General features: G+C 45.5%; 1 protein-coding gene and 1 long non-coding RNA gene across 2 annotated transcripts; one reads left to right on the plus strand and one right to left on the minus strand.

Moving 5' to 3' along the window:
• Positions 1 to 2,072: 2,072 nt before the first annotated feature.
• On the minus strand, positions 2,073 to 13,881 carry tmem87b (transmembrane protein 87B). The gene is made up of 19 exons (XM_030378272.1): positions 13,695 to 13,881; positions 13,021 to 13,081; positions 12,825 to 12,916; positions 12,559 to 12,693; positions 12,230 to 12,283; positions 11,518 to 11,677; positions 11,291 to 11,352; positions 10,577 to 10,760; positions 10,070 to 10,169; positions 9,348 to 9,441; positions 8,960 to 9,031; positions 7,346 to 7,454; positions 7,066 to 7,124; positions 6,834 to 6,937; positions 6,234 to 6,307; positions 5,785 to 5,855; positions 4,301 to 4,353; positions 4,162 to 4,192; positions 2,073 to 3,913 (listed from the first exon to the last, which is right to left on the minus strand). The coding sequence occupies exons 1-19, from the start codon at positions 13,830 to 13,832 to the stop codon at positions 3,872 to 3,874; spliced, it is 1,695 nt and encodes a 564-aa protein (XP_030234132.1). The 5' UTR covers positions 13,833 to 13,881; the 3' UTR covers positions 2,073 to 3,871.
• On the plus strand, positions 7,428 to 8,555 carry LOC115559504 (uncharacterized). Its single transcript, XR_003979592.1, has 2 exons — positions 7,428 to 7,565; positions 8,343 to 8,555. It is a non-coding gene; the product is annotated as an uncharacterized LOC115559504 (long non-coding RNA).
• Positions 13,882 to 14,729: the final 848 nt, after the last annotated feature.

Genomic DNA, 14,729 nt, shown 5'->3' on the forward strand with positions numbered 1-14,729 from the left:
TATCTTCATCCTCCTCATCCCCTCCTATCTTCATACACAACACAATGTGTGTAAAGTGTCTGTGCTAAAGATGTTTGTTGCACAGTTGGTCCCAAGAGATCTGAGTCCAGCAGGAGATGATAATAACTTGGACAACGCCACATACAAGTCATAGGTATAGTTTATGGTAGGGAAGCTAAGGACATGTCCACTTTAGTTTGCACCACTGTGTCGGGTTAATTGTCCCCACCCTGTTGTCCCCGTTATTGCAATCCAGCGGAACATTTATTTATGGAGACATTCAGTTCAAATGAACAAAACAATCTCTGACAGGTCTGCCAAATCAGCAAGCTTAACCGACATCTGACCTGCAAATACAAACAACTTACTTCCTCAGAAATTCTTCTTGCGCCTTCTCGATCTGTCCTGACCCTTTGTCTTTCTGTCCTGAACGTCTGTCCGTCTGGCAGCTTGCCCGTAGCAGTTCGGTTTGAGTCAAAAGGCAGAGAGTGCTACCTTTGCTTTTATAATATATTCAATATATTTGTCAGCCAACACTTCTCTTTCCTTTAGGAAGTGTTCACTGACATTCTAATAAATGGAAATAATATTCCACTGCATTTCATCAATGTTCAAAATAAAATTGATTCTCCAATATGGGCTGTATACTATAAAAACCTTTCCCCTCAGAGGTCCTACTGGGGGGGTTGTTTTTTCAAACCTGTTCTGGGACCTTTGTCCTGGGAACCAAACCCGGCATGGGGTCACGACCCCAAAGTGGAGAATCAACCAATAAATAAAAGTAGCATTTGGTATTGAGGCACACCTGTAGGCTGGGGTGATCGGTAAAATAATGTTGATAAGGATCATCTGATTCTGCTACTATATTATATATTATGTTACATAGGTTATTGGTAATCAAAAATCTAAATGAATGCCAATTCCAAGACCTGTATCAGAAGAACATTTGACTTACAAATGTACTTATTGTAAGTCGCTTTGGATAAAAGCGTCTGCTAAATGCCCTAAATGTAAATGTAAATGTAAGAACATGCCATAGATTTTAATATGCCCATAGTGAACCCTGCAGTGCTTAGATCACAGCAGAAAGGTGCATATTTTCATAGGTATCAGGTAACATATATAAGGACCTTTTCAGGAAAAAAAGAAAAACCTCCACATTCCAAATTCTCTGGATTCCAAGGGCATTGCCATGCCACGAGCTGTACTGTATAGTCCTGGAACAACATCGCCTCGCCTTGTCTACCTGGAGAGCCATGCATAAATCCATGAGCCCTTTCAAAGTGAAACGCTAGAAGCTCTACCCTCCTCTCCTGCTCCTGGTGAATCCCTATGAAAATAAGATGGAGGCCTATTTGGTACAGTGGGACGGATTGGTTGGTTTGGAATGCAAGTGTGAAAAGTGAACAGAAAATTGGGTAGGGGTCACCAATAGATCCTTTAATGTGGGGAAATTCATGCCCCAAATCATCATTTTGAGAGCAAAGAAGCAAAACAAAGGGTTGTGTTATTAAGATGTATTACGTTCTGGGTGGGCCATAATAAATCATAACACTCGTTGTAGTAGTAGTGGCTATATAAGACAATGTCAATAGAATGGGTTTATTGGGTTGCTTGAATGCAGCTCAACATTCCTGGGCCCCTAAATACCAGATCTGGTTGGTTTAACGCAGATTTCAGAACGATGGACTTAAAACAGTGCGAGTTGAAGGTCACCTGGATGGACTTCAGCCCACAGGCTGAAGGAGCAGAAGGAGCGGCTCATTGAGCGCATGAAAGAACAGAGGCATGATCTACATTTTTCCAATTCATTCCATTAAAGCCGCATCACTTCACAGGCTGCTTTCACATCATCTTTGGTTTGATCATGAGACTATATTGTATTGTGGTCACAAAACACTGCATACAATATTCTCTTAGGTTTAGTTTATTTCCGGTGTTTGCTGACTAGTTTGTCATTCTTGTCTTGTCACCACTCATTATTTCAGTTTTTTTTGTAGCATTACACTTAGAATCTGTGTTTGTAAAGGCATCACCCGCAATACGTTTTGCACAGAAGAACAGGGCACGAATTTAAGTAAAAATATAGATTTTATTGAAGACGTAAGAGAGATGGGACCCCTGTGACTCTTTACACAATTTGGTTTGCGGAGAGGGTCCGAGCTGGAGAGAAACGAAGAGAAGGGAGAGTCCCCGACCGCACGTAAAATTCAAGAACCCCCCGAAAAGAAAAAGGTCCCAGAACGCGAACACCTCTCCACCTGTGCAGCTTGGAAAGAGCGGGATGGAGCCAAAGCCCATCTGTACAAATAATCACCCGTCCAGGGCAGACTGCCACACATCAACCCAGAGGGAGAGGGGGGAGAAGAAAGTAGCACTTTGCCATCATGAACGCGATTATTCCAGGTTTCCTTCACATATTTAGATTTATAGAAAACACAGGAATCTTAATAACTACATTGTAAAACCATGGTGACGACATTGTGCCATAACGTGGACCTGTTGCATAGAGCCAGGAGCCAGCCGGGGGGGGGGGGGGATGCTGGATCGGGCCGCCACAAACGCAGAACTAATATGACGGGGAGAGCACCGTTTAAGAATCCACCACAGCGATTATTTTTTTCCAGAAAAGAAAAGAGAATTTTTCAAAAAAAAGGTGACATCATTTACTACATTTTACGGCGCGAGTCAAATAATCCACCAAAAGGGGGAACACACATTCACATACATTTAGATTTAGAGTAAACATTACTCAAACTAAAAAGGCCCTCACAATTAAGTACACTTGAAAACACAAATAAATAAAAGAAAGAGTATTCCCAACAGCCCTCCACAATGACATAAGCTCCGCTTTAAGTGTGTTTAAGACTAGCCTGTTAGATGTTGTATGTTCTCAATCGGTTGAAAAGAGTACTTCAGGAATCTTGGCTACTCCCCATTTTGCTTTGCTATAATGCAACAGTCTTATTATCTATTCATCTTAATCTGCAAACAAGCCCTTTTCAAGTTAACTGCAATATACTTTAACCTGAACAACATGAAACAATAGAATTTATTGATATAAAGCGTTTGTGGGCCAATATATTAATTACAAAAAAGCACTTAAAAAAAAAATCACTAGATCCATTCCATACATGTCTCCATTTTAATCTCCAACACTGTACACAACCCACTTCAATTTATCTCTGCATCCGTTCCTACGACCACATACATTACTGTACAGGACGCCATATAAAACTGTGCAAACAAATCAACAAATACATATAATCCTTTACTAGAGATCATGCATGTGGTCAACTACTCGCTCTTGGATTAGATATAAATTCACACACGCGGAAAAAAATTAAAAAATAACAAAAGAAATAAATATTTAATCTGTTAATACACGACCGCTGCCGCTCCAAATGCTGGGGCAGAGCGGCGATCTATCGCAGCAGAGAAGACGGCGGGAGACGCAGGGTCTCGGACATAAGACCGCCCCAGAGATACCGTCTCCCCGACGCCGGAGGAGAGGCTCACCGTGAAGCCCACCTCTGGGCTCTCTGAACGCCACGACGCAGAGGGAACCAGGTGATCTCTGCAGGTGAGGTGAGCCCACCTGGATGGGACGAAGCGCGGGTCTCCCCCCAGTCCAACCGGAGGGGCCGGTCGGCTCGTCGGGAGAACCAGGAGGAATCACGGGGCGCTGTGTCACATTAACACGGGTAAACAGAACAGAGAAGGAACGCGGAAAGCCCCCTTGACGGGACGGAGAGACCCCCCCGTCAGACCACCGCTTGTGCTGGAAACTCCTTCTGGTGCGGTGGGGTCTTGGGGGTGTGTGTGTGTGTGTGTGTTTGGGGGGGGGGGGTGGGGGGCAAAGTTGTCAAGTTCACTCCATCTTGGACATCTCGTACTTGGTGGTCATGATCTCCTGAAAAAACAAAAAAAAACATAAAACTGATGTTTTCATTGTGTGCGAGAAAACCAATAATATCTAGAAACAGTTCAATCAACATCCGCTTCACTTTATTAAAGAAATTGCCTCGAGACTTCTCTGGGCATGCTCCCATCAGGCACATACAGGGGTTCCCTTTCCCACTGGCAGTGGTTCAGCTTGGGTCTGGTTTGGAAACCTATTCTCTGTTTACGCGAACGCACGAGTAATAATACGATTCATACCTCATCGGAATCCAGCAGCACTGGCAGAGCCCTGCAACGGACAGGAGAAACGACTGTTATCAGGGGATTGGGGTCTCGCCGTGCTCTCGTGTAAGGAAAGGCTTTGCCGGGATTCAAGTCATATAAATAGGATGCTTACACGTCTGTAAGGGAGCTCGGAATGTTATCCTCCACCCACTTCAGGTCTTCCTCCTGCGTGTCGAACAAACATCAAGGGAAGAACGAGAGAGAAAAAGGTGAAACACTGCCCCCTGTTGGATTAGGCAGGAGTGTGATCCATCTACTGTAGAGAGAGTAACATATACTGTACACCGACATGATACATCTGTGATAGTCCAACATCGCCCAATAAGCGCTTACATGGAAATTTGGGGAAATTGTGTCGATTTATAATTACATCTTTATAAATCCTCTACTGTGTCAGTAGAAAATCTCAATGCTTTAACTGAGCACATCCATAAACACTCAACACTAACTTTTTATATTATGTTCTGTTTGACTCCCCAGTATCGGTCGGGCTCCAATTCCGACAAAGATTAACAGCGTGAACTAGACCACATGACAAAGGTTTAGTGGTGACGAAGGTGTAGTGGTGACGGGGGTGTAGTGGTGACGGAGGTGTGGTGGTGACGGAGGCGTTGTGGTGACGGAGGTGTGGTGGTGGTGACGGAGGTGTGGTGGTGACGGATATGTTGTGGTGACGGAGGCGTGGTGGGGACGGAGGTGTAGTGGTGACGGAGGTGTGGTGGTGACGGAGGCGTGGTGGGGACGGAGGCGTAGTGGGGACGGAGGTGTGGTGGTGACGAAGGTGTGGGGGTGGCGGAGGTGTGGGGGTGGCGGAGGTGTGGGGGTGACGGAGGTGTGGTGGTGACGGAGGTGTGGTGGTGACGGAGCTGTCGTGGTGACGGAGGCCTGGTGGTGACGGAGGTGTGGTGGGGATGGAAGTGTGGTGGTGACGGAGGTGTCGTGGTGACGGAGGTGTGGTGGTGACGGTGGTGTGGTGGGGACGGAGGTGTGGGGGTGGCGGAGGTGTGGGGGTGACGGAGGTGTGGTGGTGACGGAGGTGTGGTGGTGACGGAGGTGTGGTGGGGACGGAGGTGTGGGGGTGGCGGAGGTGTGGGGGTGACGGAGGTGTGGTGGTGACGGAGGTGTGGTGGTGACGGAGGTGTGGTGGTGACGGAGGTGTGGTGGTGACGGAGGTGTGGTGGTGACGGAGGTGTGGTGGTGACGGAGGTGTGGTGGTGACGGAGGTGTGGTGGTGACGGAGCTGTCGTGGTGACGGAGGCCTGGTGGTGACGGAGGTGTGGTGGGGATGGAAGTGTGGTGGTGACGGAGGTGTCGTGGTGACGGAGGTGTGGTGGGGACGGAGGTGTGGTGGGGACGGAGGTGTGGTGTGACGGAGGTGTCGTGGTGACGGAGGGGTGGTGGTGACGGAGGTGTGGTGGGGACGGAGGTGTGGTGGTGACGGAGGTGTGGGGGTGACGGAGGTGTGGTGGTGACGGAGGTGTGGTGGTGACGGAGGTGTGGTGGGGACGGAGGTGTGGGGGTGACGGAGGTGTGGTGGTGTGGTGGTGACGGAGGTGTGGTGGTGACGGAGGTGTGGCGGTGACGGAGGCTACTGACCGCGGTGGCGGGCGCAGGCTTGGCCGTGCCGTTCGTCTCGTTCTTGGCCGCTCTCAACTTTATCCCCTCCGCTAGGATCAGAAACAAAGAAAAACAGAAAACAGAAAAATGTGTTCACATTACGCATTGCTTTACGGTAATACATTAGAGGACAATTTACACGGTGAGCAATAGTATTCCCACCAGCCCTCCACAATGACATAAGCTCCGCTTTAAGGTTGTTTAAGACTAGCCTGTTAAATGTTGCATGTTGTCTAATGGTTGAAAGGAGTACTTCAGGACTCTTGCTTTGCTATAACATGAACCTCTAATTATCTATTTATCTTATTCTGCAAACAAGCCCTTTTCAAGTTAACTGCACTATACTTATATAATTTATTGATGTAAAGCGAGTTCACACTACACACTACTGTACGGTAATATATTTGAGGACAATGTACTCCACATACAGAGGTTGGTCGATGCGAGGAACTCCACTTCCTCGTCATCGTCTGAGTCGTCGATCAGGGGGGTGAAGGCGTACCTGGGGAGGACAGCCCAACATCCGTCAACCACAAAGCCTCACAGCCCAGCGGTCTCCTACTGCTCGTCTTTGGCGTTTAATCAGACAAATCATGAGTGTTGATTTAGCTCGGTCTGCTAGTGAGCCGACCGCGTAGACATCAAACCTTGTAGTGGCATTACATTTACATTTAGGGCATTTGGCAGACGCTTTTATCTAAAGCGACTTACAATAAGTACATTTGTCTGAAGAAAAGGAAACCACAATATATCGCCGTCGGTGCAGTATAGATATTCATAGAACCAAGTGCCAAACACTTGCAATTGCTAGGTTAACCCATTCCCCGTATGCAACAAAGAAAGCTAGGATAAGACACTACACAATACTGAGTACTATGTGGCCTTTACTGTATGGCATAGAGACCTATAGTCCTAGGGGGGGTCTCTCTCTCTCTCCCTCTCTCCCTCCCTCCCTCCCTCTCTCCCCCTCTCTCTCCCTCTCTCTCCCTCCCTCTCGCTCTCTCTCGCTCTCTCCCTCCCGTCAGTACCTTTGGTTGTTGGCGGATGGTCGCCATAGGAACATGATGACCAGCAGGATGATGGAGAACAGGAACCTCCAGAAGGCGTCCTCTACCCACAGCTCCATCCAGTCCTGTGGACAGTGGGAGGAGCTCAGGTCAGTCAGAGGTCCTAGGGGGGGGGGGACCCCTTTAAGGAGAGCTATGTGGATGTGGATGTGTTTGCTACGGTAAACACCAACGTTGGACTGGGTATACTTACCGACTGACACTCTGCCAGTCTGAACTTCCTGGTAGTCCACACCATGAAAATAATGGAAGCTGAACGCAAGAAGAAAACACATTTTATGGTTAAATTTTTTTTAAATGAATGGCATACAGTAATGATTAACTCAGGGATATCAATAAACAAACAAACGCGATCTTGAAATGAACGTTTGCTTCCCATTCATTGGACCAATACACAAAAGCTCCAAATAAACAACAACCACTCCTGATAGGCCGGGGCGGGATGGCGGAAGGCGGGCGGTGGGCGGACTGACCTATGACGGCGAAGATGAGCGTGTTGGTGAAGTGTCTGTAGAGGGACAGCTTCACGGGGTTCCGCCGCAGCTTCAGAGTCTTGATGGTTTGTGCCAGGCTGACAAATATGTTCATGGCAGTCAAGGAGAACACAGCGACGTCATACGCACACACTGTGGATGTATCCCTGATGTTACCTGCAGACCTGCTCGTTCAGGATCATACATGCTATACTATACGGTAAGCCCTTTGTCAGACTGTATCTACAGTACGGCATAGTTCATATGTTGACACTACAACTGGAGCTTTAAGCTACAACATAGATGGTTAATCGCTGGTGCCCTGAATGGATTAAGAGGGTCCATAGTCAGGGAGCCATGGGGTGGATTGATGCCAACTCATTCCTAGAATATACACAGTGACACAAAATACCTCACAATACAAAGAATTTGTTTAAAAATGCATTGGCAAATTATGTTAATACCTGCTAAACGTGTCCACCATGTTATATATGTTATATCAGTTTCAGCTAAGTAGTTGCAGGAGTCGCACCCATTGTTAGGAATGGTAATTACAACCGCAGTATTTAAAAAAAGAAGAAGAAGAAGAAGAAGAGGGAGAAGAGCGGGGGGAGAGGCAGAGGGGAGCCCGCTTGGAAGCTACACCAAAGGATATCCACCAGCTTAGAGAGGAGTCAAGCAGAGCCAGAGGGATGTTGGCCAGCAAGGCCAGGTCAGAGTCCTTGGCCTGGGGGAGGGGGGGGAGGAGGGAAGGGGGAGACGGCAGAGGAGATGGAGGGAGAGGTGACGTAGAGAAGGGACAGGGGGAGCGTGCAAAGGAGGAAAAGGAGAATAGGAGTAAATCAGTCAGGAAATCCTGGATGGGAGGGTTTCGATGTGCGATTGTCATGTCACGCAAAGTTTGTTAATCCTGTTGAGCATTTTCGTGTCAAGTCACTCATGTCTTGTCTTTCCCTTCCTGTTTTATTTTGTAGTTCCCTTTTCCCTCTCGTTTCAGGCACTTGACTTCCTCAACTGCGATAGCCTCCCTGGTCCCTGATTCGTCTCACCCATGTTTGTTAGTTCTTTGTGCCCAGACACTTGCAGATTCTACTGCATTTAATTGTGTTTTGTATCCTCCTTAGCGAGCATCTTTTGCTATAGTTTTGTAACCTCCATGAGAGCGTTTTTTCTTAGTATTTTCTAGTAAAGCGTTTTTGGTTTAAAAATACTGCCGTCTTTTGAGTTTTGCTTCTGAGTTCCTGTCCCTGAGTCAAGTCGTGACAGCGATGTCCTTCACGTACCAAGCCGCCATCTTGGTGCCCTTTTTAACACCACTGGTTGCTTGGTTATTCGCAAGTGGTCGCTCAACAAGTTCTAAGATGGCAGCTTGATCTTTTTCGGTGGAACTTCCGATCGCATGATTGAAACCCTCCCATACTGAAGCGAAGACCCACGAGGAGAACCAAAGGGAGGAATAGTACTTGGGAAGAACACACAGAAGCAATCACTGAGCTCAACCAATGAGAAGAGAGGGGTTGGGTTTCTGAGACAGCAATAACAGACATAGCATTTCGATGGCCGAGGTTCATTGGCCCACAGGGAACGACGGCCTCACGTATTTTGTAAGGATATGAACCACAGGAAACAGGAGTCAAACACGGCCAGGATAATCAGGGTTATGATTACTGTGCCGCTGTCTATGCCCTTTAGTGAGGGGAAACCCAACGTAACAAAATTAAAACACACTGTTCAACATCTGGACGCACACTGCTTATAGTGATCAGTAAATAAAAGATACCATTTAGAGTGAACATCACTCAAACTAAAAGGCTGTCACAATTAAGTAACACTTTAAAACACAAATAAATAAAAGCAATAGTATTCCCACCAGCCCGCCCGTGATGTCATCATTACCCACACAAGCCCCATTTGATTTCAACAGGACTGCCCGTTTTTGTCTGTGGATCATCCAACTGGTTTAATCCACATTGAACGCACTGAATGAGCGTGTAAGCCTCACCCCAGTGATCCTGAGCACTCCTTCGATGCTAGCGAAGGCAAAGTACAGCACGCCTAGCCCGATCACCCTGTGCATCACCGTCCCCAGGCGGGGCCTTGGGGGGAGTGGGGGGGGGGGGGGAGAGAGGGAGGGAGGATGAGAGAGAGGGGGGGAGAGAAAATTCATTACTGCTTGGATCCTTGGACGGGTGAGTTCTGACACCACATGCCAATCATCATACAATTAAAACACCTGCTAGTGTGTGGGTCGATATTTTAAATAATTAGGGGTGGGTATCTTGGCCAATTTCCTAAATTAATTTGATTTCGATTCATAAAGGTTCTGAATTGATTAATCACAATTCGATTCAATCTGCTCTTAAATAATGAAAATGGCTCAACTGTGTTACAAAATACAAATGTAGTTTATTTTTTGTCTTCACCCTAAACAACAGGTTTTAAGTGCAAACTTGTTTAAAATTGAGCTGTAAACAAAACTGTCTCAAGAGTGCAATTTTGAAATTAGAAAGGAAATTGCAAGTGAAAGTGTACTTGAACTACAACATTCCATCACTGCAAATTGCAATAAGGTCTTGTTTATTAAAGTGCAAAAATAATCATAATGGTAACACAACTTTTGATCTCATGCCCTATGAATCGATATTGCAAAATGTAAATGAAATCGTTCCAAAATCGATACATTTATTTTTTTACCCAGCTCTAATAATAATAATGCAGACTAACTTGATGATGCCATAGCCCAGGCTCACGATGATGACCAGCAGGCGAGCCAGAGTCCTCTTGAGGGAAGAGAGCAGCTCTGCAAAGATCAGCAGGCCTTGAGCTGGAGAACACAGCCAACAGAGGAAGTCAAGATGGTGAGGGTTCAGAAAGCCATGAGTCTGCTTTTAAATTCACTCCAGGTCACATCATAGTAAAGTCATGCCACAAAGTACAAAAGATAAAATGTGAAGTATAACATGTGCAATGTGTACAATGCAATTCGTACAAGGCCAGGATCGCCTACATGGCATGATAAAGCGGCATAAGTTAATATATCACACGCATATCAGTAACAGTAAACATAAAAACGGAAGTGGTAAAGGCATGTCTATAGACAAACTAAAATATTAATACGAGGAAATATGGATAGGGTGTGTGTGTGTGTGTGTGTGTGTGTGTGTGTGTGTGTGTGTGTGTGTGTGTGTGTGTGTGTGTGTGTGTGTGTGTGTGTGTGTGTGTGTTGCTCACATGCCGATCCGACGGCGTTGGTATTCTCGTACTCGGCGCAGAACACAGCCTTCTCCACCATGCCCAGGAAGATGACCCCGGCGATCCAGAACTGGATGCGCAGAAGGTCCTTCCAGTAGCAGGCGGCCCACGCGAACCACAGCAGCGCGTACAGGATGTACGCGATGCACATCACCATGTAGAACTGGGAGGGGACGAGGCGGAGTCACACCCAGTGGGTCTACGTTTCCGCTTATAGGGGTCTACGTTTCAGCTCCGTGGAGTCTGCGGCTCGGCTCAGCTCAGCTGGTCTACACTTCAGCTCAGTGGGTTCTACACTTCAGCTCGGTGGGTCTAAACTTCAGCTCGGTGGGTCTAAACTTCGGCTCGGTGGGTCTAAACTTCAGCTCGGTGGGTCTAAACTTCAGCCTAGCTGGATCTAAACTTCAGCCTAGCTGGGTCTAAACTTCACCTCAGTGGGGTCTACACTTCACCTCAGCTGGTCTACACTACAGCTCGGTGGGTCTAAACTTCAGCCTAGCTTGGTCTACACTTCTGCTCAGTGGTGTCTACAAGGTACGTATTAGACTGCACTGCATATTCAATGGCTTGTCAATTGGATGACGTTGAAGTGAGTGTCCTTTGACTAGATTCAAGCTGACCATGAAATATCGGGAACCAATTTACGCAGTCGTCTTCTAAATATATGAGTATGTAATCACTGATTGTACTCACAATCATGAGCGGCCACTCGGTGACTGATATAAAGCCATGGGATCCTTTCATGATGACGTTCACTGAAAAGAGGAAAACCAGTAGAGATAACATATCTACAAATAAAGAGAACAACCCGAGCCATCCAATCTGGCAAATGCCCACATGTCAACATCAATGCATGGCCGATGCTGCCCATTACTATGAACTGTGAATGACACAGATGTGATTGGTCTCATTAAGCTCACCTGTTAGGTTCCATTTGACGTCTGGTTTGTTGGATTTAATGCTGACCACCAGTAGGTAGGGTCCGTCCTTCCATGTGCTGGCGATGACGTCATCCTTGGGCTTCACAGATTTGTTGACATTGACAATCTCTTCGGTGAACCACCTGGTGTAGTTCTCATACTAAGAGGAGCACAAAGTACAATTCACGATTCCCATTTTACCTGACACCCGAATCGACTTGAGCTCAAAGCACAATCCAGCTTAAAATCGAGACTGTGACAAACTGCCGATGAATAATGACTGAGCTGTAGCTCGGTAGTCTGACATCCCATGAACGATTAAAATACGCTTCCGAGTCTGGAACCTCTCGGCTTGTTTTCGATTTTCAAAGGCCGTTATCAATGGACGCAGACGAAAGTGTCTTTTGACAGACCATGTTAACGAAACAAGTCACATCAGTGGGAGCCATCGTGGTTGGTTATGAAAAACTCTGCTCCCATTGGGCTCTCCACCCTTCATTCATAGTATCAAACCCGCCCCATGTTAGATCAACGGTTATGATTGGCCCGACCAGGACCAGGTCTGCTGGAAATCTGTCTGAACAGGAGGGGGACCAGACGCATATAGAACATGAGCTCGTAGATCTGTTCGTAGTATCTCAGTCAGCGCTAAGCAGAAGAACCAGAGTAGTAGTCGGATTCATGACATACAAAAGCAATGAGTTGGTCTTACTGGGGAGGTATTGATCGCAGGGGGAGCTTGATTGCGAGGCCCTGCCTTGGCTTTCTGAAATAGATAAGAAAAAGAAGAAGAAGAAGAAGAAGAAGAAGAAGAAGAAGAAGATGATAAGATAAAGAAAAAATAAGATGAAGAACAACAACAACAACACCACCACCAAGAACAAGAAGAACCAGATATTTCATTTGTTTAGGTAAAACAATAACATTTACAAGAAAAACATAATGCAAAAATCAATGATTATAAAGTAAACTGAAACACAATTCAAGACATAGAGTCTAAAAGACCTTAAAATACAAGACGGTGGGTGAAAAGACTCCTACTTTGAGCATGGCGAAGGTGCTCTGGCCCTTGTTACAGATCAGGTCGGTGTGTATGTGTTCGATGTACTCGCCCACTCGCTGAGGGTTGGGGTCCAGGCTGTTCCCACGAGTCAGAGGTACTCTATCATACATCTCCTGGGGAGAGGAGCAGACAGTTAGATCCTAGCCTCTTCAGAACACAACAAAGATTGGATTATGAAAAGAACATCTCTAATACAACAACTCTTTGAATGACTACCGAGAATTTAGGTTTTTGGGGTACTCACCTCGATATTCCTTAACTCATTCTGACACGGGTAGAACTTTAAGTACCACTGAATGGTGAAGGTCACCATTTCCGGACAGCCAACACCCACAACTAAAAAAATATATAGAAAATTACTATTAATGGGCATGCTGGTGTACAGTGATCTAGAAGTCAATCGTTGAATATATGCATCAGTTTAGATAGGAGTTGCATACCTTTTAACTGTATGTCCGTGTCTTTATACATGGCTTTCTTCAACAGCAACGGTCTTGAAGTCTATTACGGTAAGGAATGAATGTCAGCCTTGTATTGAAAACATACGTGTGTGTGCGTGTGTGAGAGAGATTAGGGTGATGACAGCGATCCAGGCAGGCCATTAGGCAGCTTACTTTACCCTGCAACGGGATACCAATATCGAGCGCAATCAGTGTAGGTAACCAGAACTTCTCAAAACTTGCATTATTGATAACAGTGGCTGATTGGCTACGCTTTCCTTTTGACCGACTTCAGGTATTATCAAGTCGAAGTCAACGAAATTACAGATTAATGATAAACATAGGTACTGACAATCCATGATTGAACTAGTTTAAAATCTAAATCGAATGTATTAGGAGGTTCGTCAGACAGCAAATGCAAACAATCGGCTCTTGTTTGAGTTCCTGTTTGATCTGCCTGAAGCTTTCCTGCCGTACTGACAAATAAATAGCTTTTTCTTTCTTTTCTTTTTTTTACCAAGTAATTCATGTGCAATATAGAACAGATCACGATTATATCAACATAACGTTGCAGCCCATGCTCAATGTTTTTAGCCAGCTAGCTTAGGAGGCTAATGTCCTGGGCTATGCTTGAAATTATCTGTCACACAATCACACTTCGTGGTACTACTCACGTTGTCAAAGGTAATTTCCCATTTTCCGGGCTCGGGAGAGGCCGTCGCTTTATGGACATTACCTAATAAAATCGCTAACAGGATTTGAAATAGCCATTGATTGAACATCACTCTAGGCAGGCAGTTCCACGTCCTCATCTTGACTGCTGTGGCACGGGGAGGCGGAGCACTTCCGCATCGAGTCCCGCTCCCGGAACCGGCTACGTCATCCGCGTCATTGGGTGTCTCTCTGGCCTGCGCGTTTATACTGCTAAGTTCAATAATCATAAAAATAAAAAAATGGTAAATCTTCTGTTGTACACCATAAGTCAACTGCATAATCTGCAGCTCTCCTGTACAAATATGAATAAAGGTTGAAATTAATTTCTTAGGCAAAAATAAATAAAGAAAAAAATGTCATCCATATCTCTCTAGTGTAAATAATATCAACATGGGAGCTCCACAGGATAAGTTCTCCAATTATTTTTTACATTATATACTAATAGCTGTAAAAGTAAGCACAGTGAGCATTACGTAATTAAGTTTTCTGATGATACGGCTCTATTGAGCCTTCTGTATACTCATTCAGGCACAACTGTGTCATATGAGGTGCATCGCATATCATGGTGTGACGGACAAAACCAGGGTGCGATTTGTGAAAAAACCAGAGGGGGGGATAATTCTGAGAGACATTTTATTCAGGAAAAATAACCACACAACAGTGTGAAAACTTATGAAAACAGTTGATCTTGTGACCTTGTGTATCTAAACCTTACACTTAGGCTTCATAACGTAGGCGGTAGGCCTATTTTGAACGTGAACTTAACCACTGCATTTGCAGAAATATTTTCTCATAGCTAAAATTGTTTTTAAATGTGCCAAATAAAAAAATATATATTTTTTTTCCCGATATCAGTTCAACAGAAAATATGAAATACCACAATGTGCTGTCAAGACGTTTTTTTTTTATTTTATGGGTTAATCGGGTAGACTATAGGTCAGACTACGAAAACAGTCCGCTCTGATGACGCACTTCAGCCTCTTTTTTTTGCTTTC

Source organism: Gadus morhua, chromosome 15 (assembly GCF_902167405.1).
Source record: "Gadus morhua chromosome 15, gadMor3.0, whole genome shotgun sequence".
Taxonomy (NCBI): Eukaryota; Metazoa; Chordata; class Actinopteri; order Gadiformes; family Gadidae; genus Gadus; species Gadus morhua.

What these genes read in the sequence shown, in the direction of transcription:
- tmem87b (XM_030378272.1), bottom strand. Translation starts at nt 13,832, where the DNA reads ATGAGGACGTGGAACTGCCTGCCTAGAGTGATGTTCAATCAATGGCTA. An exon ending in ATGAGTTAAGGAATATCGAG is followed by an intron (nt 12,694 to 12,824) that starts GTGAGTACCCCA and finishes TCCTCTCCCCAG; the next exon opens with GAGATGTATGATAGAGTACC. An exon ending in GCTCATCTTCGCCGTCATAG is followed by an intron (nt 7,125 to 7,345) that starts GTCAGTCCGCCC and finishes TCTTGCGTTCAG; the next exon opens with CTTCCATTATTTTCATGGTG.